The sequence below is a fragment of the Cervus elaphus genome, chromosome 14 (genome assembly GCF_910594005.1).
Source record: "Cervus elaphus chromosome 14, mCerEla1.1, whole genome shotgun sequence".
NCBI classification, from domain to species: Eukaryota; Metazoa; Chordata; class Mammalia; order Artiodactyla; family Cervidae; genus Cervus; species Cervus elaphus.
In genome coordinates, this window is record NC_057828.1 from 29,447,746 (window position 1) to 29,472,565 (window position 24,820).

General features: G+C 39.2%; 1 protein-coding gene across 2 annotated transcripts; it reads left to right on the forward strand.

Annotated features, from left to right (window-relative positions):
- The first annotated feature begins 8,631 nt into the window (after window positions 1-8,631).
- On the forward strand, window positions 8,632-23,116 carry CNIH4 (cornichon family AMPA receptor auxiliary protein 4). Of its 2 annotated transcripts, XM_043923676.1 has the most exons (6): window positions 8,744-8,785; window positions 12,231-12,299; window positions 14,553-14,728; window positions 17,558-17,670; window positions 19,688-19,828; window positions 22,919-23,116. In XM_043923676.1, the coding sequence occupies exons 4-6, from the start codon at window positions 17,603-17,605 to the stop codon at window positions 22,944-22,946; spliced, it is 237 nt and encodes a 78-aa protein (XP_043779611.1). In that variant the 5' UTR covers window positions 8,744-8,785; window positions 12,231-12,299; window positions 14,553-14,728; window positions 17,558-17,602; the 3' UTR covers window positions 22,947-23,116. The 2 variants fall into 2 exon arrangements, with proteins under 2 accessions (XP_043779610.1, XP_043779611.1); XM_043923675.1 differs by lacking the exon at window positions 14,553-14,728 and having other exon boundaries at window positions 8,632-8,785.
- The last annotated feature ends 1,704 nt before the right edge of the window (window positions 23,117-24,820 follow it).

Here is a 24,820-nt window from a genome sequence, read left to right on the forward strand (position 1 = left end):
GAGGAACTGAACCTCTAGGCAATTTCACCAGGGACCAACGTAATCAAAGTTTAAAAGGTGAGTGGCCCACTCATCCTCCCACAAACAGAATATGTTGCCGCCCCCATCAAGGCCTTTTATTGTTTGTGGGACAAATGCTTACTTACATCTACCAATCAATTGGATGGGTATCTGCACCTTAACTTTCCTCATTCCCCAGAGGAATATTGTCCCTAAAAACTGGACTCTCGCCATACCTCTGACAGCACATATGTGGTCAAAAAGAGCCATCCAGTTTATACCCCTACTAGTTGGTCTGGGAATTATGGCTGGTATAGGTATGGGAATAGGAGGAATTGCTTCATCAACCACCTTCTACCATACACCATCCAAGGATTTCACAGACGACATTGAGAGAATTGCCAAATCTTTAGTGGCCTTACAGGACCAACCAGATTCCCCGGCTGAGGTGGTTTTACAGAATAGGAGAGGGCTAGACCTACTGACCGGAGAAGGCAATGGCACCCCACTGCAGTACTCTTGCCTGGAAAATCCCGTGGACGGAGGAGCCTGGTAGGCTGCAGTCCATGGGGTCTCGAACAGTCAGACATGACTGAGCGACTTCACTTTCACTTTTCACCTTTATGCATTGGAGAAGGAAATGGCAGCCCACTCCAGTGTTCTTGCCTGGAGAATCCCAGGGATGGGGTTGCACAGAGTCAGACACGACTGAAGTGACTTAGCAGTAGCAGCAGCAGACCTACGGACAGCTGAAAAGGGAGGACTCTGCCTCTTCTTAAATGAAGAATGCTGCTTTTATGTAAACCAATCAGGAATAGTCAGGGACATGGCCCAACAGCTAAGGGAATGAATCATAAAAAGGAGAAAGGAACTAGCAAATTCCTGGGGGTAATTGGAACAATATCTGGAGCTGGGCATTGTGGCTTCTCCCTTTAACTGGTCCTCTCTTCATGTTTTTTGCAGTCCTCTTGTCTGGCCCTTGTATTCTCAAAGCTATTACATAGTTTATAACCTCTTGAATTGAATCCATAAAGTTACCAATGGTAATAGCTCAATATAGCCCCCTATATTGAGGGGGAGCTCTGAATGTCCTACCAAAACATGAGATGATGCTTTCTACAATGAGCAATAGAAGAATCAAGAGCGGGGAGTGAAGAGGAAAAGTTACATTTTTTACATGACCTCCTGCTCCTTCTGCCTCTGTAACTCAGCTTGCTCCTTGCAAAGTCTGGGTCACATAGGTCTCAGAAAGTGGGGACTCATAACACTAGGAACTGGAGCTTATCTCACTCACCCTTGTCTTGCTCTTTGCAATCGCCCTAGCCCCTACAAACCTGCTTAATCATGCCTGTCTATGTATAAAAACTCTGTAACCGCTTTGTTTGGGGCTCAGAGCTTGGAGTGTTAACTCCTCTGGGCCCGCCTGCATAAAAAACCTGAGTTCTCCAACTCTCTGCGTGTGGTGCTTGGTTTCTCGAGTACTGGTTTCTACAACAGGTAGCCTTTTCCTTCTCCAGGGGATCTTCCCAACCCAGGGATCAAACCCAGTTCTCCCACATTGCAGATGGATTCTTTACCAGCTGAGCCACAAGAGAAGCCCAAGATAGGGGATAGGGGAGCCTATCCCTTCTCCAGTGGGTCTTCCTGACCCAGGTATCCAACTGGTGTCTCCTGCATTGTAGGCAGATTCTTTACCAACTGAGCTATCAGGGAAGCCCCCTGAAAGTGAGGGAACAGTTCAACTTGAGAAGAAAATGTGTTTTCTGCTCTCAGATGATGAAATCACCTTAGATGTCAATTACATCTACTTGGTTGATGGTATTGCTGAACTCAGCTATGTCCTACTGACTCTCTGCCTGCTGAAGCTATTTCTGTTAGAAAGTTGTTGAGGTCTTTGGCAGCTCAGTGTAAAGAATCTGCCTGCAGTGCAGGAGATGCAGGAAACATGGGTTCAATCCCTGGGTCAGGAAGATCTCCTGGAGGGGGGCATGTCAACCCACTCCAGTATTCTTGCCAGGAAGATTCCACAGGCAGAAGAGTCTGGTGGGCTATATAGTTCACGGAGTCGCAAAGAGGAGAGCGCGACAGCACACCAACTGTGAGAGTGAATTCATGTATTTCTCCTTGCATTTCTGTCAACTTTGATTCACATATTTTGATGCTCTGTTGTTAGGTGCATACACATTAAAGATGGCTGTGTCTTCTTGGAGAATTGAACTTTTATTACCATGTAGTGCTCTCCCTTATCTCTGATAATTTTTCTTGCTCTGAAGACTGCTCTGTCTGAAATTAATATAGCTTCTCCTGCTTTCTTTTGATTAATGTTAGCATAGTACATCTTTTTCCAGCCCTAGCCCCTTGCTACTTTTTCCTCCAATTTTATGAGACATAAGTCATATATCAGTTAGTTCAGTGGCTCAGTCATGTCTGACTCTTTGCAACCCCGTGGATTGCAGCACGCCAGGCTTCTCTGTCCATCACCAACTCCCAGAGCTTGCTCAAACTCATGTCCATCGAGTCGGTGATGCTATCCAACCATCTCATCCTCTGTCGTCCCCTTCTCCTCCTGCCTTTAATCTTTGCCAGCATCAGGGTCTTTTCCAATGAGTCAGCTCTTCGCATCAGGTGGCCAAAGTACTGGAGCTTCAGCTTTCACATCAGTTCTTCCAATGAATATGAATAGGACTGATTTCCTTTAGGATTGACTGGTTTGATCTCTTTGCAGTCCAAGGGACTCTCAAGAGTCTTCTCCAGCACCACAGTTCAAAAGTATCAATTCTTTGGTGCTCAGCTTTCTTTATAACATTCTGTAAATTTGAGGTTTACAGATTGATGCACATATATTACTACAAAATATTTACCACAATAAACTTAGTGAACATGTCCTTTGCTTCACATAATTACCATTTTATTATTACAGTGAAAACATTAAAGCGCTAATGTCATAGCAACCATGCCTTTACTTTTAATCTTTATGTGTTTTTATATTTAAAGTGGGTCTCTTGTAGACAACATAGAGTTAGGTTGTATTTCTTAGAAATCCCCAGGCAGAGTGGTTTGGACCCTGCATTTTCATTGCTTCAGGCATGGATTCAATCCTTGGTCAGGGAACTAGAATCCTGCAAACTGTGCAGTAGAGCCAAAAATATAAATAAAAAGTGATATATTGATATATACAGTTGGGCCAATAACTATATTGGATTCATGTTTGTTACTGTTTTCATTTGTTGCCTTCTCCTTTGTTGCTATTTTTGTCTTCCACTCTTTTCCTGTCATTTGGGGTTTTAATTGAGTATTTTAAATAGTTCCATTTTTTCTTCTTTCTTAGCATGTCAATTATATTTTGTTTTTAACTTTTTTTTTTAGTGGTTTCCTTAGGGTTTGCAATATACATTTACAATTAATCCAACTCCACTTTTAAATAACACTATACCATTTTGTGGATGATGCAAGTACCTTATTATAAAATATTCCTTGGTGGCTTACCAGGTGGCTCAGTGGTAAAAGAAGCTGCCTGCAGTGCAGGAGACGTGGGTTAGATCCCTGGGTCAGGAGGATCCCCTGGAGAAGGAAATGGCAACCCAATTTAGTACTTTTGCTTGGAAATTCCATGGACAGAGGAGCCTGGAGGGCTATAGTCCATAGGGTCACAAAAGAGTCAGACATGGCTTAGTGATTAAACAATTCCTCTCTTCTGTTGTATCATTCCTGTTATTCATTTCACTTATAGGAAGCACGCATGTGTGTGTGTGTGTATGTGTGTGTATGTATATATTTGAACACATTGTTGCTATTATTATTTTGAATAAATTTTTATGTTAGATCAATCAAGAGTAAGAAGAATAAAAGTTTTTATTTATTTTCACTTATTCCTTCTGTCAAGATCTTTATTTAGATCTGAGTTTCTGACTTAAACCAGTTTCCTTCTCTTTGAAGAACTTATTTTAAAATTTCTTGCAAGGCAGGTCAACTGACAACAAATTCTCTGTTTCTTTAAGTCTAAGAAAATGTTTCTTTCTCCTTCACTTTTGAAGGATAATTTTGCAGGATACAGAATTCCAAGTTGGTGGTATTTTTCTCTCCATACTATTTCACTTCACTCTCTTCTGAGAATAAGTTGGAGGTAATTTTTATTTTTGCTTCTCTGTAGATAAGTTGTTGTTTTCTTCTGGCTTCCTTCAACAATTTTTAAAATTTACTTTTGATTTTCTGAAATTTGAATATGACATACCTAGTTTTTTGGCATTTATCCTGCCTTATATTCTCCAAGTTTCCCCTGGATTTGTGTTTTGTCCAACATTTATTTGGGAGAAATTCTCAGTCATGATTGCTTCAAATATTTCTTCTATGTGTTTCTCTCTTGCTTTTCCTTCTGGTATTCCCATATCGCATGTTACATCTTTTGTAATTGTCCCATGATTTTGAATATCTTGTCCATTTTTCAGTGTTTTTTCTTCCTTTGCTTTTCAATGTTGGACATATCTATTGACACGTTCTCAAGCTCAGTCTTTCCTTAGTGATGTCCAATCTGCTAATGAACGTATGAGAGACATTCTTCATTTCTGTTGCAATGTTTCTGATCTCTAGCATTTCTGTGTGAGTCTTTCTTAGAATTTCTATCTTTTTGGTTACATTATCCATCTGTTCTTACACATTACCTACTTTTTCCATAGTGCCCTTAGCATATTAATCACAGTTATTTTAAATGCATGGTTTGATAATTCTAAGATCCCTGGCACATCTGAGTCCGAATCGCATGCTTGCCGTCTGTTCAAATGACTGTCTTTTTATTTTTTTACCTTTTATTATGGCTTGTAATTTTTTTGTTGTTGAAAGTTGGACAAAATATATTGGGTGAAAGAAACTCCAATAAATAGGGCACTTTTAGTGACAGTGTAGTAGGGTAGTAGTAAGGACGGAAGGATAGTGTTGTATAGTCATGTGACTAGGGGACTTCTCTGATGGCCCAGTGGCGAAGACTCCACTTGCTTCCAGAGTTAGGAGTGCATATTTGATCCCTGATCAGGGAATAAGATCCACATTCTGCACAGCACGGCTGAAAGATAAAAAGAAAATGTTTAGAAACAAAAAATATAGTCCTATAACTAAGTCTTAATTTTTTAGTGACTCTTTACCCCTGAGCTGTAAACTTCACAAGTGCCTCTCAGTGCTCCCCCCACTATCCCCTTAAGTGGCAACTGACGACATAAAGGAACTGGAGTTGAGTATTTCCCTTCTCTCAGGTCATTTGGACTCTGATAAAACCTCAGTAGGTTAAGCTCGTGTGAAATAGTTTCTCCTGAGTGCAGGACTTGTTAAGAGCAGAATGCTCTGGTATTTTTTGAATGGCCGCTTTTTGCCTTCTCCCATAGGAATCTCCACACGTCCCTGGCAATGCTAGTGGTGAAGAACTGCCTGCCAGTGCAGGAGACACAAGAGACAGGGCTTCAGTGCCTGTGTGGGGAGGATCCCCTGGAGGAGGGCATGGCAACTCACCCCAGTATTCTTGCCTGGAGAATCCAATGGACAGAGGGGCCTGGCAGGCTATAATCCATGAGGTCGCAGAGTCAGACGTGATGGGATTTTTTTGATCTTCACTAAGAAAATCTGAAAGAACTATAGGGTATAAGACTCACAAAAGTAAGCTCCCACCATCCCTCTTTTCTCCCTGCACCGAGTTTTTATGTTCAGGCCTGTCCATGCTAAGACTCCACATTCTCTTCAGTTACAGTTCATGTTTTCCTATTCCAGTATTGGTTCCACGGAGGTTTCTACTAGAGGTTTTGTGTTTTTTTCTCCTGTTCTGGTAAATTGTGATTCTATTGGCCTGTCTCTCCCATTTTTGGAGCAGTGACCTCACTCGACAGACCTAAGCAGACTTGATTTTTCAGTTTCTTTGGTTTTTTATTTGATGTTAGGACCTACTGATAACTTCTAAGCTCCTCATGTGTCAGAATGGAAATTAAAACAATTCAATTTGTACTTTAAAAATATAACAAGCATTTTAATACACACACACACACACCAGGCCCTTGGCAGTGAAAGCCGAGAGTCCTAACCTCTGGACTGCCAGGGAATTCCCACTATAACATGTATTTTATTTATTTATTTATTTATTTTTATAACATGTATTTTTTATTTATTTATTTTTTTTACCATACTATAATAGGTTTATTATACTTTTCTTTTTTTTTTTTTATTTCAACTACAGAGGGCAGGTCTTTATTTAAACCACAAGTCCTGATAACTCTCTCACAACAGACACACACACACACACACTCTACTTATTGCTTTTTAATCCTGATTATTTTTCCCTTTTAAATTTTGCACTCCCCATAGTTTTGACACTGCAACCATGTTTTAACTTTTCACATAGATTAGACAAAGTATGTTAATTAGAACTGATATTTCTAATCCTGGATTATGGTGCCACCTTTTTTTAATTAACTCGAGATAAAACAGCTGATAGAGAATGTAAGATAGACTGTTTTCTGTTTGAACTGGAGGTGTGAGATGTAGACGTGTATGTGTATGTGAGTTGAAGATTATGTTTTAAATAAAATCTGGACTAATTTCAATAATATCTCTCCTAAAGTCAGTATGGGTCGTTCATTTGGCAAACACTTACCAAACACCAGTTATTTGCAGGATAGAAGATACTGGGGGTACAAAAACTAATACAGTATGTTACTTTTATTGTAATTTAAGGCATGGTGGGTGAGGCATGTTAAGGAAGACAGTTAATGTAATGAATGCTCTGATATGGGTAAGTTCAAGGTGCAGTGGGAGTGTAATGATAGCTGGTTTATAAATAATCTTTTAGCAGTCCATCTAGCTTTAACCTATGAACCCTTTATGATCCTAGGAACCTAGGCTGTGTCAGGCAAATCCAATTGATTTTGCCTTCATGCTAATTTCCCTATTCATCCTCTTCTATCCTAAGTGGTTACCTTGCAGACAAACATCACTTTTTCATACATTCAGTGCACCAACGAGAAGGATATTTTTAAAATGTAAATCAGAGTAAAAAAATGTAAACCAGATCAAAGTACTTTTATACTTAAAACTCTCCAGCAGTTTGTCAACTTAAGAGAATAAAAGTTAAAAACTCCTTGCTAGGGGTCCATAAGGCCCAAGTGACCTTGCCCTACCCACCTCTGACATCCTCTATCAAAACTCTCTCACACTTATTTATTGTACTTCGCTACATTGGCTTTTTTTTTTTCTGATCTTTAAACACACGAAGTTTGTATGAGCAATTAGGCATCTGCGATCTCTCTTCTCAGTGTCTGAAACTCTGCCCACAAACCTTTACATAGCTATTGTTCAGATTTCAACTTATATGTCAGTTCCTCAGCTTGGCCTTCTCTGACCAGTCAGTCTCCAATCCGAAAACTGCTTGTCATGGATATTTACTTACGTATGTATGTGTGCAAGTGTGGATGTGTCTGTCTCCCCGACTGTAAAGTAAGCTATATAAAAAATATATAGCTTAAAATCTAAAGGATATTTTTATATTTTAAAAATATAAAAATAATACTATAAATTATTTTAAAATAATAACTTAAAAATTGTAAACAATTTTTTTACGACTGTAAAAAATATAAGGGATATTTTTTCTCTTTTATTCATTCTGTATCTTTAAGGTCCAGGATTGGTATATGCTAGTTACTCATAAAATAGTGGTTGAAAGAATGTATGACTTTCATAAAGTTTGTTCATAGATCCTATAACCCTTTGAAGTTATCTTTTTCTTGTATTTAGCTGCTTATTTATTGTCTGTTCCTCCCACACACCCATCTGATAAGAGCAGCGTCTTGTCTGCTTTACTCATTTCTGTATCTCTGGAGTCTACAGAAGTTCTTGGCATATAGAGAAGTGGCGTTGGTAAAGTGAAAGTGAAGTTGCTCAGTCGTGTCCGACTCTTTGGGACCCCATGGACTGTAGCCCACCAGGCTCCTCAGTCCATGGAATTTTCCAGGCAGAACTACTGGAGTGGGTTGCCATTTCCTTCTCCAGGGGATCTTCCCAACCCAGGAATTGAACCTGGGTCTCCCGCACTTCAGGCAGACGCTTTACTGTCTAAGCCACCAGGGAAGCGTTGGTAAGTCTGTGGTAAATGAATGGATAAGACAGTATATTCAATTTTCAAAGATCTTAAAATATAGAGTGGAGAGAAACAGGGCTGTAACAAAGAATAAGCAAGGGACTGTGAAATCTCCGGAGAAACTGAGATCAGGAAGGGCAAATCTAAACCGTCAAGCCCGGAGTGTTGAGGTTAGATATGTACTTTGAGATGAAATTCTCTTACCAAGTGAGGGGGTCCGGTGGGTCCAGTGCAGAATCTAAAGAATTTAGCACATGGCAAAGAAGTCCTACTGGATATCCAGAAGATTACAAGCGATCAGTAAACACTTGTTGACTAACTGCTTGTCACATCTCTGGAAATAATCAGATTTAGGCTAGAGACCTGGTCCACCTCTTTGATAGGTATTCGTACTACTGAACCACATTTCCCAGCATGCATCAGATTGGGGGGTAGTTTTTTTAAATGGACTACAACTCCCGGCATGCCGCGTCCCGGCGGAGCGGACTACACGCCCCGACAAGCCAGGGCAAAGACTATCAGGAGGCGGGGCGGGGCGGGGCTGGTCGGGTCACTTGAGCCGGTTTGACGGAAGAAGCGGCGCGGCGGCGGCGGCGGCTGCGGCGGAGGATGGAGGCGGTGGTGTTCGTCTTCTCTCTCCTCGACTGTTGCGCGCTCATCTTCCTTTCGGTGTACTTCGTATCCTTGCCTGAGGCGGGCGGAGGCCGGCCTGGGGCCCTCCGTCCAAGGGACCGGGCTGGGGTTGGGCCCGTGTTGGGGCCAGGGCAGGGTCGAGGGAACGAGGGAGGTGGCCGGCGTCGGGCGCGGGTAGCCTGGGAGCTGGCACGGCTGGAGGCGAGCCTGGGCTGGAGGAGGGCCCCAGTGGCCCAACTCTGCCCCTCACCTGGGGGTCCGAGCGGGCCTTACTCTCGAAGCGCCCGGGCCCGGCCTGCCCGCCGCCTCTTGCCCCCCGCGACTCCCGGACCCGCTCTGCCATGCGCCAGCCCTGGCACTTGGCCTTTCCTTGTGGCCTTCGGGGGAGAGGGTCGCGGTTTACTTCCTTTTTGGCCCTCGAGAGAGAAGGATCACGGTTTGTCTTGCAGCTGCCCTGGGCCCGGCCCTTCGCCTGATGCCCGGGGTCCGGAGAGCGAGGGCCCACGTCCCGGGGGCGGTCTGTCGTGGACGGTCCCGCGCTGAGCCAGGCGATTTGGCGCCTCTTGTCATTCTTTGGGCAACTCCCCCGCTGCCTGCCCCTTTGTTCTCGCGGGTGTTGGAACTTGTAGGGAACCTTTCACATCCCGAAGTTGACTCATTTCAAAAGCGGGTGAAGTGTTTCTTTCACGATGCGGTTTTGTAGGGAGTGCTGGGAACGGTTTGTTTTTAAAAACCAGCTACAGCTGATTATTTCGTTGCCCTTGTTGGTTGCAGATCTGTAAATTTCAGTATCTGTACACGTGATTTAATTCTCCGTCGTTTCTCAACTTTTAGTTTTCTCTGTCGATGCGTGTTTAAAACTTACGTATTTTGCATAGCCGTTCGCGTTACAGTATTCAAACTGTGTCTTCCGGGCTAATAAATGGTCGTTGAATTCTAGGAAGCGTGTGGGGCTACCACTTTGCTCTTGAGGAAGCTTTTGGTCTTAATTGTCACCCAGTGATGACTTAGTTGTCACTTAGTGATGTAATGCACAATACAATTTTAAGTAATTAAATGTAAACTAAGAAAAAGCATGAGAAACTCTTCATTTTATTTTTTCCCCTTGGAAATTATATGCGTCTCTTTCTGGCAGAATTACACTTCTTGTTTGCCAGAGCATTCTGGCATTAGGATGGTTGTACAGAGTATTTTTCAGTGTGGCTTTATAATTTATTATGGACTGGCAACCTGTCGAACTGGGATGAGACAAAACTTGGAATCAAGACTCCTTGCTTAGCTAGTAATTTGCTATGCACATTGTTTCACCTCTCTAAGCCTCAGTTTTGTTTTGTTTTTTAATGGGAAATGTTTACTTTCTAGATAGATAGGTGTGTGCTCGGTAGAGGTGTGCGAAGCATCTAGCAGCACAATGCCTGCCCCATGGCCAATGCTTAGTAAGTGTTACTCTGCCTTCCCGCCTCAGTCCTCACTGAACAGTAGTTTTTGCTTTAACTGATGATTTCTGATGAAGAGAACCCTGACTTTTATTAGGCTTGGAGAACTTGAAAATGCAGCATCCCTTAGGAAGTTTTTGGCGATCTACCTCTCCTGTGGCATAAGAAACTGGAGCTTAAGTTCAGAGAAATGAAACTTGGATTTCTTTTATTGCAGTTTGGAAAACTAGTCTTGATAATTTAAAATAACCTTGTCTAGGGAATTCCCTGGCAGTTCAGTGGTTAGAACTCAGGACTCTCACCGCTGTGGCCCTGGGTTTCATCCCTGATCCTGAAAGCCAGGCAGCACAGCCAAAAAAAAAAAAAAAAGCCTTGGCTTATACAAATTTATGTACATAGACACTTACTAGGTGGAGTTTTAGACTTAAACATTAAGATACATTCAGGATGTGTTTTGATGAAATTCAGCATATTGTATTTTTGAATAGTTGTACAAGCTTAATACTAGAGCTGAGAGGTAGAAAATCACCAGAGTATACATTTTTTAGGAATAAGAGTTTTCCTGGACTTTGAACCTAGAAGAAAACATGCAGAGAAGGAAAGGGGTGGATATTCAAAATTAGACACAGCCAAGAGCAAAGGTGCAGAGACAGATGTGTTCATGGCATTTCTGGGTGATGGAGGAATAGGCTATCTGGAGCAAAAGGTTGACTTTTGGTGGCAGCCGAAGGTCAGGTTTGGAAAGGCTGGATTAGATTCAGTTTGAGAGGGTTTGACTGTTAAGGAGAAGGGCTTTCACTTTTATCCTCTAGGCAATAGTGAGTCATTGACAATTTTTTGATGTAAACAAAGTGGTGTGTCATGAAGATAAGTCTGCAGAGTAGGTTGGAAACAGGAAAGACTGGAAGAAACCACTGGAGAACGGGTTCATTTGGATCTGGAGTGGGGTGCTACTTGTGGGCAGGTGAAAGGAGGGATTAATGTGAGTGGCATGAGAAAGAAATGATTGACGGAACCTGGTAACAATTGATTCTGAGATAATGAAATCCAGAATCTGAGAATCTGGAAATCTGAGAATCCAGAAACAGCTTTCCATATTTTGAGCCTGGACAAATAATGCTTATGTCATTGACAGAAATAAAACAAATTGGAGGTGGAATAGTTTGGGGAGAAAGTGATGATTTTGATTTTAGCTGTGCTGAGGTAATGGGGGGACTATCCATATGGAAATGTATAGAATTTACTTGAGAGCATTTCTTTTTACCTATTTTATTGGACACTTTCAAACATAAAAGTAGAGTAGTGTAATAAATCCCATGTTTCTATTACTTCAGTGATTTTCAACATTTTGCCATTTCTTTCTCATTTTTCTCCCAACTATTGTGAGGAGGCTGTGGGAGCATTTTAAAGTAAATACCACACATTGAGTGGAAGACTTTTCCTGTTTTGTTTGTCTGTCCCTCAGATTTTTATTTGTGTGTTTATATTGTGTATTTATTTGTGTGTTAAGACCCATTTTTTCTGTAAGTCCAGTGTAATGTATGTTTACTATGGAAGGTTTGGTAATAGGGAAAAGTTTTGGGAAAACAAACTATCTGTAATGCAACTTTCAAAGCATAAACACTGCTAACTTATGACCATGCTGAATTTATAGTTTTGTGTCCTATTTTTTTAATATCTTAGTTTTCAGATATTTTATAGATATATCATAAACACTTTTTCTACTATTGGGAATTAAGGTTTATAACATTTAAACTGTTTATATGGGTCATATTTTCCATTTCTTGTAGCCACTGTTTGACACTTGAGGAATTCTGGTGGAATGTTCTGTTATGGGTAACATTAGAATTGTGCATAATAAGAGGATTATTCTGTGAAAATAACTTGTTGAAAGAACATAAAGGAGAAAATTTAGGTGTCTAATAAATGAGCTTTAAGGAAAGAACTGAATCTTTTCAAGTCAAATCTAAATCTGCCTTGCAACTGGGGTTGCTTTCTGAAACTTAAATAGTTATTATAAAAGAAATCTAATAATTCCTTATCTTGATCATCAGATAATTACATTGTCTGATTTAGAATGTGATTACATTAATGCTAGATCATGTTGCTCAAAATTAAACAAGGTAAGACATTTCTTTCCTCGTTTTTTGGCCTTGAAGACAGTTCTCCATTTTCTGTGCTAGAGATTATTATACATAGTCAGCATATGTGTATTTGGTATACACTGAGATGTTGGTGGAGCTCCTGTGCTTTGGAATATTTTTTGATCATGAAAGCATACCAGAAGACTTAACTTGAAATTTTGTTTCTTTACTCTTTTTCCTTGTCCCTTTGTCCATTACTCAGACTAGTAAAGGTTCATTATCAGGTAATTGTTTTGTCTTCTGTGTGCAAACCCCCTCCTTCCTGCTCACAGGAAAGAGCTCAGTCTGTCTTTTGTTAAATGAAAGATGACCTTCTTTTTGTGGCTCGATGAGAAATTGAATTAGTTGATTTGTTTTCAGACCGTTTTATCTTTAGTATATAATCAAAACTTTATATTGGCAATAAACTTTGAATTTTCCAGCTTCTCTTAAGTATGAGGAAACCAGTTGGTCCTGATTCATTTTATGAGATGAGTAGACAAAAGTTTTTTGGATATAAAAGTTCATGTAAAGGGGACTTCCTTGGCGTCCAGTGATTAAGACTCTGTGCTGTGCAGTGCGGCCAAAGAAAAAGTTCATAAAATATTTATATATACAATAAAATGCTTTATTGTATATAAAAATACAATGCTGAAAAAAAAAATACAATACTGAGAAACACGTTTTGGCTTGACCTAAGAATTCTCATGAGTCTTTTCACATCTTCAGTCTACTTAGTTTCTCTGACCCATGAGGGAAATAGAGTTATACTTGAAAAGTTACAATTTCTGTTTAAAAAAAAAAAAAAAGAAAAGTTACAATTTCTGGCAAATTATATTCCTCCTCTCCTCTCCCTTCCTTCCCTTCCTTCTTTCTTTCCAATTTTCCAGAATATGGTTTAATACAATGATAGATTTAAAGAAAGGATTTTGTTTATCTGGTATGCTTTCAGAGTTCTTGTTTTTCCTCAAGATATAATTGAAATATAACATTCATTAATTTCAGGCCTCTTCATCTTTATTTTTAAATTTTTTTAGAATTTAAATTAATTAATTAAAAAAAAAATTAAAGTCCTCCTGTGTGCCAGGCAGGGTCTTCCCCCTTTTTAAAAAATTGGAGGGACCTCCCTGGTGGTCCAGGGGTTAAGATTTTGCCTTACAATGCAGGGGACACAAGTTCGATCCCTGATTGGGGAACTAAGATCCCACATGCTGAGGCAACTAATTAAGCCCGTGAGCTTCAACTCCTGAGCCTATGTGCCTCAACTAGAGGGAAGATAAAATGTATTTAAATAAAGTATAAATTAAAAAAAAAATAAAAAATTGGAGTGTGGTTGAATAGGCCTCCACATCTTTAGAAGAATAATTTTTTTACTGAGAGGTAAATCCGTCTCGTGTGTGTGTATGTGTATTTCATATTTCTTGCTTACTCGGTATCTTCGGTGGCTATTTTGTGGGTTTTCTTTTACACAAATAAAAATTTAAATACAAAGAAAAGATTACCTGGGTTCTTCTATTGAGAAAGTGACTCCTTCAATTTGAAGTTAAGTAGTCTTTTTTTTTTAAATGTTTTTGTGAAAGTTATACTTGCACACAACTAAAGTCAGAATATTAGAAAGCCCACAGTGAAAACAGCAGACCCTTCCTGACCCTTTAAAGTCATATCTTTCTTGCTTTTGAGGGGCAACTGATTTCAACACTTGAACTGTTAATTTTTTTCTGATATTTACATCCTTATTTCTCTATGTGCTTACAATGCTATTTCTTTTCTTTTTTTAATTCTACTGCATGGGTTGCAGGATCTCAGTTCCCCTACCAGGAATTGAACCCAGGCAGTGAAAGCCCAGAATCCTAACCACTAGTCTGTCAGGGAACTCCCACTACTTCTTTTTTTTTATTATTTTTTTTATTTTTTATTTTTATTTTTTTCCCACTACTTCTTGATTTATCAATTTTACAACATTATCTATCGACTTCTGAGTCAATATTGGTAGATTTTGTTCTTAGGTACCAACTTCTAAACATCACTCCTGTTTTTCTATTTTTGTTTGCAGGTAAGTTTATATTTAATGTTTATATCATGTTATACTATTATAATGTTTTTTATTGCTGAGCCTTATGGCAGACAGTGATCATATTTTTCTAATTTTTTTTTTTGAATAACTTGTCTTTTCAGATAACATCTTTAAAGTCTTTCAGTACTATTTTCTGCATGGTTCAAACATAAAATAATCTATCAGTTGTTTTTTTCCAGGTGACATTTCTCCTCAAGACCTCCATCCTCTTGCTATAGTCTGGAGCGGTTGCTCTTAGACCTTTTCACAGCTTCCATTTTGGGACTCCTGGTTGGATCTCCTGATTCTTGGAAATCATGTCTTCTTTTCTCTTGGCTTACTACCTCATTTTGCTGGAGTAGCTTCTTGAGATTCGGTACATGGGAATTCAATTTTTTGAGACCTTGCATCTTTGAAAATGTCCAGTCCTTTCCCTTGATTGACAGTTTCTCTGAGTATAGAATTCTAGATTAGAGAAGACTTTTTTTTTTTTTGGAGTTTGCTTGGTCAATGTCTTTTAACTTCCAGTGTTGATCAAGTTGGGAAATCTAGTGCATTTTGATTTCTTGTCCTTTAGATGGGATCTCTCTCTCCTCTTTCCCCCCACCCCCACCTCCATCCTTTCCAGAAGCTTTAGAATCTTTTCTTTATCCTTGGTGTTATTTATTTATTTATTTGTGGTAATTCTCAGTGTTTTGGAATTTTGCAGTGGTATACCTTTGTTTAGGCCTTTTCACTCATTGCTTCATTCATTCATTGGGCTTCTGAGAGGTTCCTTCAGTCTGGTAAATTTTCTTCTTTCTCTGATAATGTCTTCCCCCTCTATTTTCTCTCTTCTCTTTCAGCAACTTGGATTTCATGGATGTTTGTCTGCTGGGTTGATCTGCCAGTTCTTTTTTCTTATTCTTGTCCCTTTGAGTTTTTTCCTACCTTCTTGTAAGATTTGCTGTTTTATCTTCTGAATTTTCTAGTATGTATATAGTTTATGTTGAACTTTTGATTTCTAAGAACTTTTTGTTCTCTTGGTTCATATGTGACTCTGTCTCTCTGGGATATTGATTGTAGTAGTTTTTGAAACTTCCTTCTGCTTCCTACATTATATCTGTTTTTTCCAAGTTCCTTTCTCTTTCTTTTCTCCCCTTATTTCATACTGAGGGCTTTCCTCAATTTCTGATATGTGGCTGGTCATATTTTATGGTAAAACACTAAAATACTCATTGGAAGCTCATTGGGCGGTGCAGGCTATTGACTGATAGGTGGACTTCACTGAGGGTAATTGGTTTCTGCCTTTTTTGGGGGTACCTGAAATGGCAGTTTTTGTAGGTGTTTTCTCTTGTGCCATTAAGGCACTCCAGAGAAGGATCCTTCAAACTCTTGCCTAGGTGATAACAAGCCTCGAGCTAGCATTCTGAGAACAAGTTAGGGGAAGAACACATTGTTAATGAGGGAAGAGAACAGAGGACTTGGTTGAAAGTCAGTAAACCAAGTATTTATTATACTTGGTCAAGTGTTGCTTCCTGAAACTTTTGTTTTAGGTTTATGTAAAACAAAGTGCAGCCCATAGTAAGAAGTTCAGTTTGAAAGCTACTGCTGTGTTGGTCTGATAACATGGAGGGGAGTAGCAGTAGTAACATCAGCTAACATTTATTGAGCGCTTATTTTGCATGTGGCTTATATATGTTATTTGGTCTAATTCTCTATAACAACCTCTTGAGGTGTAAGTGTTATTATCTCCATTTTACGGATGAGGAAATCATGATTTAGAGAGGGTAGGTAACTTCCTAAAATTGCACAGCTGATAAATAGGATAGAGCATGGGTTTTATTCCAGGTTTATTTGACTTTGCAGGTTACACATACTATGTGTATGTGTTAGTAGCTCAGTCGTGTTCCACTCTTTGAGACCCCATGGGCTGTAGTTCTCCAAGCTCTTTTGTCCATGGAATTCTCCAGGCAAGAATACTGGAGTTGGTTGCCATTCTAGCATTATGTTAAGTTGGTTACACTGTAAAAATACATTTACATGTTAAAAAATGTCCTTGTTGATTGCAAATTAGGTTTAAGGCCCAGAAGATCACTTCTTTGTTTATTGAAAAAAAAGTAGCCAAAAAATAAACTGTCTGAGGGAATAAATTCCCTGGTGGTCCAGTGGTTTGGACTCTGCACTTTTTACTGCCAAGGTGTGAGTTTAATCCCTGGTTGCAGAACTAAGATTCCACAAGCCTGCTAACAGTGGGCCCCCAACCCCTGCCCCCCAAATGTATTTAAAATCTAAATGCAGGAGACCTGGGGCCAGTGAGTCTGAGCTTCTCTTATATTGATTGCCCTGCCACTATGGAGTTGTGTGACCTCGGGCAAGTTACTTAATCTCTCTTGAGTTTTATTTTCCTCCTTTCTGCAAGTTGGGAGTGCCAGTGTCTGGCTCCATAAATACTAGGTATTAACTTCCATTAAAAGAAAAGTCTCAAAAAAAAAAAAAAAACCAACAAAAAAAAGAAGGAACATTTTCTACTCATAGGAGAGGAAGACTATTGGTGAATTGAGAGCCTGCCACTTCTGTGGTACATGAGATACTGTGGTACATAAGCCTCTACTGTGGCTCTTGATGCATGAGAACTAGAATATTACACAATAAAGAGCATAGATAAGGGCATTGGGTGCTGTAAAAGCAATAGTCTGGGATTCTTTTATCCTGGTCCTTTATCATATTTGTTCAACTTGGAGCTGATATTGTAAGCTGTTAAAGTACTTTTTTTTTTTTTGGTAAATGTGAGATGATTTTCCCCAGGGTTCTGGAGCTTGGAAATGTATAGATAAATATTCTGACTTGAAAGGCAGCATGAATGTGAATATAAGCCATCCCAAATTAGAGTAAGAGATTTTAGCACAGATACTGGAATAGAGAGTATATAACATTCTGTTTTTTCTCTAGCTGTCATTCATACCTGCTTAGTGAATGAATCTGAACCTATGCTTAGGATAAAATGTAATTAAAGTTTAAGGGCATTATTTTTAAGCTGTGTCCTGATATATTTGCATAGGGTAAGCAGTGATAGCAGTATGCAAATCTGGGACATCTGAGTCTAAAAGTAATCTTGAAATACTAGCTTGGAAGATTTCTGTACTCCTTTGATTTAGCTTCAAGTAACATGTACATTTAGGAAGAACACAGCATGAGATGTGATAACTCTGTTCTTCCCTTGCAGTGGGTAATTCCAGAATTGGTTGGCCATACTCTTGTCACTGTACTAATGCTCATTTCATTGCACTGGTTCATCTTCCTTCTGAACTTGCCTGTTGCCTCTTGGAATATATATCGGTGAGTACTTTCTGTTTATTGTTTTGTTTAGAGAAAAAAACTTAAGATTTGACAGCTTTCTTTTCTCCAATAAAAATATACTAGTCATAAATGATAGCAGAACGTGTCATTAAATCAGCATACATTTTTATTCACTTTGGTATATTGGGAAAGTAGCAATTTGCATGGCTCAGTCTTGTAGTAAAAACACAAATTTACCTGTGTAAGTTAAAAAAAAATTTAATGTTGCACTGTCTAAAGACTTGAGTTGTTTTTTCATTATCTACCTTTTTTCTTTATGAATAATCAAAAACCTGAGAATATAATATAAGGTCTTTATTATTTATATCTGCAGCTTTTAATTATAGTGTACATGAAATGCTCTGAAGAAAATTTCATTTTAAATCTTGCATGTTAGATAATGTAAAAATGTTATCCAGATATTCATTTGTGCTACTAGGATTTGAGGGAGAATTTAAGATTTGTGGAACTTAGAGAGCCATTTGCATTTTGCAGAAGTCATAATTGAGAAACGTAATGGTGAGGAACCCAAGGTTGGACTAGAAGAAGCTTGGACATAAGAGAAGGAAGAGGTCATGAACAGTACTAGGTTAGGACATGCATGTTGTGCAGATGGTACAGTGTGAATGCTGAAGCTCAGATGCTTAAACTCACTGATGCTCTCAAAATTACCCAGTTTTCTTACTTGTAAAAGGAATCATTGAGGAAGAAGATTATCATTTGTATTACTGTGTACACAGCGGTATTCTATAAATATGAAATGTCATGTTATCAAGAGCCCCATAGACTTCACAGTATGTTAAATGCAGTGTCTTCAAGATGTTTCAAGTCTGAGTCTGAGTCAGTGGGAACACTGAATTGAATTGGTCTGGTTTGGGGACTAGGTGTGTGCTTTCCACACCCCTTGTCTTCGGTACTGACTTTCTAGCCCTGTTCTCCTCCCCCCACTGTGGTCATACCCCCATCACTATAAGAAGTACAGTTCTTATTTGTCAAAACAGTATTCTTTAATTTAATGTTTAGAATTAAATTAAATCTAAATACAATTTATATTTTAATTAAACATAATCTTTTTTTTAAGAGTCATGTAAAGTTAGGCACTGCATTTGTGTCTGAACTATCCATTTATAGTCTTCACTGAAGAAGAGTTTTATTTTACCAAAGTAGCATTTATTCTAAACCATTTCTGTCTTCTTGAAATTGCTCTTTTAAGGTAAGTACTGTTTGTTTACCATGCAGATTGAGACACATCGGTTGATCAGCAGGAGCATCAAATATGAGGGCTTTATTCTGGGCTTCCAAGATTGCACTAGTGGTAAAGAATCTGCTTATGCAGGAGACATAAGAGCTGTGGGTTCTATCCCTGGGTCAGAAGGATTCCCTGGAGTAGGAAATGGCAACCCACTGTAGTATTCTTGCCTGGGGAGATAGGAGCCTGGCAGGCCACTCCATAGGGTCACAGTCAGTCATGACTGAAGCAGCTTAGCCTGCATTCTGGATATAGAATCTGTCTTTTTAGTGTCATCTGTGAAATGGGAATAGTTATGTTTGACACTACTCTTCCTTATAAACACGTTGTGAAGGTGAAGGGAATTGCATTAGTTAATTTAGAACTTTGTAGATGAAGAAGTTTCTAAGAATTTCATCAGGTTGGTTTGGTTTTTGCGGCTCCTTTCACTTGTCTAAAGGAAGACAGCTATAGATATTACTGATTCAGTAGTTTTCTACAAAAAATGAGTAAAAGGGTCTTAGTACATAAAATATCCTTCTCTAGAATATTAGTGGATTTGTTTCAGAGGGCAGGAATTATACCAAAAATTAGTAGTATTGTATCTTTCAAAGGAAAACTTAAGTCATGACCTGTGATATCATTATAATACTCTGTCAATATATGGTCTGAATATAACTATGACTGATTCATTTTTAAAGTTTGATTATTACTGGTTACTTATTTTTCAATGTTTATGCTGATGGTTTGATTTTCTTTCTAATGTATGTACATCCTTTAATTTATCAGGTACATCATGGTGCCCAGTGGTAACATGGGAGTATTTGATCCAACGGAAATACACAATCGAGGGCAGCTGAAGTCGCACATGAAAGAAGCCATGATCAAACTCGGCTTCCACCTCCTCTGTTTCTTCATGTATCTTTACAGGTGAGTTTACGGTCCTCTTGGCACTTCCCCAGATGCCATGCCTGCTTCCGACAGGTGAGATATTACTGTTCTGTGAGATTTTATTTGGACATTGCAGAACTTTGGGGGGTTATGTGAATTTCTTGTGACCTATGTAGAGTTTTTTTGTGTCATGTCATTGAATCAGCATTCTGTCTGACCTGCAGTAGTTACTCCATGTTTATTAGTTACTCCTTAGCTGTTGAGGCTGTCCACATCCTTAAGACTGTCTTTGCTCTTCTTTCCCTGCCCTGGTGTCCAGTTATGAGGTCTTACTGCCTGTTTTAAGCATTTCTAAATGTACTCCCAGAGACTTTCCCACTCATGGGTCTTCTGGGTGTCAGACCACTGACAGCAGTTCTCAACAACTTTTATCCATACTGGGCTGATCTTTCTTGGTGTTAGGGAATTTAGATGTGATGGCCTTCTCTCCAAGATGCAAGTGGTCTGTTCTGGTAAGACTGCATCAGTCTTCCAGTTAGATTGGAAGTAAGAATTAATATGAAGGATTAGCTGTCACACATTGCAAGCCTTATGCTGTCCTGTTTTAAAATTAAATTTATTACCTGAAGTTTTAGAGATAACATGCCACTTCTTTCTTTACCCATTATAGACCCATAGGATAGACCAAAGAATAGAAAAAAATTGTCATGTGTGTGTATGATTTGATTAAGCCTTTAAGAGGCTAGAAGTTAAGGCTTAACTTTTGTATCCAAGCTTAACTGTATCATATTTGTTTTCCTGAGGTAAATTTTAATTTCCACATGGGCATAAGACTAGTAGGGAAAAACTTGTACTGAACTAAACTCCTGTCACTCAAAAGAGTCCTAATAATTAGAAATTGTACCTAGATAAGAATTTCTAAAATTTGCTATTTTTTTCTGAAATAGAGCCATTTTAGCCTCTGCCTGAAAAAGCAGGCTTCCTAAAATTATTTTGCTGTGCTAATTACACCCACTAGCATAGATTAGGTTGAAATTAGAGTTTAGATGATTTCCTTTTTAGTATTTATTTTGTTTGCTTTCCTATATTTTAAAAAATAGGACCAAAAAAGCACACTAGTATCAGTTTCTGGTTCTCATACCTTATCTTATTGTTGATGTGTTTAATTTTTAATCCTCACATTAAAGATGCAGAGATCCTAGCATAAAGAATAAAGAGCAAAGAAGTTTAATATTAAGAATACAGTGATACATCTGTTCTCATTTTTACTACTTTTAAAGTCAAACCATATGAAGCTATCATTACCATCATATATGTTCCCTTCTATTTGTCAGAGGCAAAAGGCAAGGTGGTTATCCTTTCTTCATCCTCCTCTCCCCTCCAGGTTTTATGCTTTTGGAGAGTAAACTAGAGTGGATGCCTCCTGAGTCTTGATCACATGAGCTTCTGGAGACATCTAGGGGCAAAGCCAGTGTAGCCACACTTCCGGGTGTAAACTTAGGATTAGGGAGCAGTATCTTGCTTAGTAGACTCAAAGTCGTAGGATTTTAAAATTGACAAGACTTCCTTAGTTCTTAGCTATTGAATTTAAAGAGATGGGAAGATGGACTGAAGACTGGGGATTGGAAGAATCAGAAAGCAGTTGAGGGAAGGTTTAAGGAAGGGTCCTTTACAATAAAAGAAAAGATAGGCAACCTATAAAACTGGTTTGGCTGAGGAGCTGCATTCCTCACTGAATGCATCCTTTCTTTTTCTTTCTTTCCCCTTCTTTTCCCCTTCCCTTCTTAGCTTATCATTTTTAGCCATGGTGCTATTACCTTATTCCTTGGCACTTCCCTGTAGCCCAGAGGTTCGGGATGGAAGAGTAATTTCAGAAGATGTCCTTCTAACACTTTTCTCTTAGCTTTTGGTTGTTGTCTTTAAAAAGTGTTTATAATTCTGAATCATCAATTTCTAATGTAGGGATTTATGCTGCTCCTTCTATGTCGCCTGCCACTACTTGCATGGGGCGTTACACCGTGGCACCTTGTGGACACTTGGGGTTTGTTAAATAGAATTAAAGGGCAAAAATGCCCATCTTCTTTAGAGATTGGTGGAATCTATGCCTTTGGAGCTTGTTGGGTACGAATCTGGAGGAAGCTACTACTTCCTTATGGTGTGACCTGGGGCAAGTTTCTTACCTCTCTGTGCCTCAGTTTCTTCCTCTGAAAATGAGATAATAATAGTATCTGCCTCATGGGATTATGATGCGGATTAAATGAGATAATGCACATAAAGCACTTTGGTTTGTGCTAACCTCTAGTAAACTCTAAAAAACACATTAAAAAATATTAGTTACTACCATTAATTTGTGCTGTGCAGTGCCTACTGTTAGTTTGGTTAAATTTGGACAACTAATCACTTTTAGCAGCAGCAATGTAAGGTTATTTTTCTGTTTTTTAGTCATTTGATCTCAGAGCAAGGCTAATTCCTGTTAAAGATGATAGTCTTGTTACTCTTGTTAAATGTGATGGTTTTAATGGCGTATTTATTGAGTGATCACCACACGTCAGACACTGCATTTGATACAAAGGAGCAGCACAGAATCCCTGTGTCAAAGTGGGGGCCCTGCTGATGGCAGTACGTGGGTGTCAGCTGGAAAATGAACGTGGACAGGAGCTGAGGCACGCAGAGGCCAAGGAGCTCTGGAGGGAGGCCCGGCCACTGCCCAGGGCCGAGAGGCCTTCTCAGAGGAGGTGCCAAAGCTGGGGGGTCATGAAGCCTGAGAGGAATGTAGGGTGTGAGAGGAGGGGTTCCAGGAGTAGGAACAACATTTTCAGAGACCTCCATATTTAGAAAGTTTTTTCCCTGGATATAGCCTGTTTTTCCTCAACTATAGTCCAACATTGGTTTTAGGTTATACTCTCTACCCTTGCCTCTACCCCAGGTTTCTTTCTTTCCTTCCTTCCTTCTTTCTTGAAACATTAGAGCCTCTTGGTGCCCCAATATAGATCTTCTTCCCTTTAGGTATTGCTTTTTACCCAAACGAGTGTCCCCTGGTGAGCCTTAGGGATGCAGGTCTGTACAGAACAGACTCTGTAGGAACATTCCTAAGGAAACATTAGTAACATGAATTTCTTCTCTCCACAGTATGATTTTAGCTTTGATAAATGACTGAAGCTGGAGCAGCCGTGGTTGAAGTCAGCCTACACTACAGTGCACAGTTGAGGAGCCAGAGACTACTTAAATCATCCTTAGAACCGTGACCATAGCAGTATATTTTTTCCTCTTTGAACAAAAAATATTTTTGCTGTATTTTTACCATATAAAGTATTTAAAAAACATGAATTGAGTTTTTGTAGCTTTCTGGTTCTCAACTTCAACCTGAGCCCCCAACATGTGAAGGTGTGTTTCATCATCTGCACATAGAAGACAGCTGTTTGTATGTAGGAAGAGGACTCATTCCAGCCTTGCATGCCAAAGAGAAAAGGACATGCTATAAGCGGAAAGGGTAATAGATGAGCACGGTGGCTGTTCAGGTCAAGAGTACAAAACCATACCGTTAGTCTGGACAAAGGAAGAGAGAAACTACCCTTTTGCCTGTATTGTGGCGGCTTCCTGTATTTCACATGGTTTACAGATTTAGGGGACTGTAAGCCAAATATCTTTTCATAAGAATGTTAACATAAAAATGACATTTCAAAAATATATTTATTTCTTTGCTGAATTTGTGAAGCCTTACAAGCCCTTACAGGTACAATGCAATTCCTGCTTATAGAAAGGAAAATAAGCCAAAACAAATTTTATCAAGAGCTTTCATTTAAAAGCCACTGCCTCCACAATTACCCTCAAACTCACACATTCTCACTGGTTCTTGCTGGATCTTGGTTTTGTATTCTAATTGATCTAATTATATTTGATCTCTCTGATATGTCTTTTAATGGGTTTGGAGAGGTGGTTTGGTAGAAGATGCTCATCAGGTTAGATGCAGGAGTAGCTGGTCATTCAACATCAATGAAGTTGATCCTGCCGCCCTCTGCTTGGTGCCTGACTGATCCTTCTGTCCTGCTGCACTGACCCCTTTGTCCGTGTCATGGATATAGCAATATCTAATCTAACTTGGTTCTGTGGAGCATTTGTCAATTCTTGGAGTTGTCGAGAGAAGTTAACTTAGGTTCTGTTTGCCAGATGAAGTGAACCTAACATTTTATTCTCAGTTCTCCTTTGTGTTTTAATGTCTCGGAGGTGCTGGTATTTCGGTGAAACATGGCTGTGTTTTATGACAGAGTCCAAAGAGATTCTTCAGTCTGTGGAAGCAGAATTGGCTAGCCAGATAAGCTGTGTGGTCATCAAATATCAAATGTTGCATGTCCTTTCAGGCTTGGACTAGGCCTTACCTTGGCAGAAGCCAGAGAGCCACTAAGCAAAACTCCCTTTATGGACAGACCCACATTTTGACGATGGTGGTATGCCCTGGCCACACGTGAAAGGAAGGGTGAAATGGTAGCAAAGTGAACTTGGTTCTTTTGGTCTGCAAGTCTCAGAAATTGCTCCTTGGGGTTATCTTGTATTTCTTCCAGGCAAAGAGCCAAGGAGCTGTAACATAGAAGTTAGTTTGTTTGCATCTCTCTTACCTTTTCTTTCTTAGGCACCTTCTTCTGTTTAAAAAAAACTGTCTTAACTCTGGCTGTATCCCTAACTTCCAGTGCCTCTAAATGTTCTGCTCAAGCTTTTAAAGCAGTGAAGGTGTTGGAAAATTTAGAACTGAGAGATAAAAAAGCTTCAGAAAGCTCAAAGGTAGTGGAGGGCTGTTGAACAAAATGTTTTACCTTCTCATTCAAATATTTTTTTAAAAAATAGCAATATTCACAATGTTGTGTTAGTTTCATATCTATAGCATAGTGATTCAAATTTTATTTTATTCCATTATAGTTTATTACAAGGTATTGAATATATCAAATATTCTTAGTAACCAAAATAGAAACTCCACATAGTTGAGAGCATTTGGCTGTCAGTTTACATGTCGTCGGGCACAGAGCAGAGGCTGAGCAG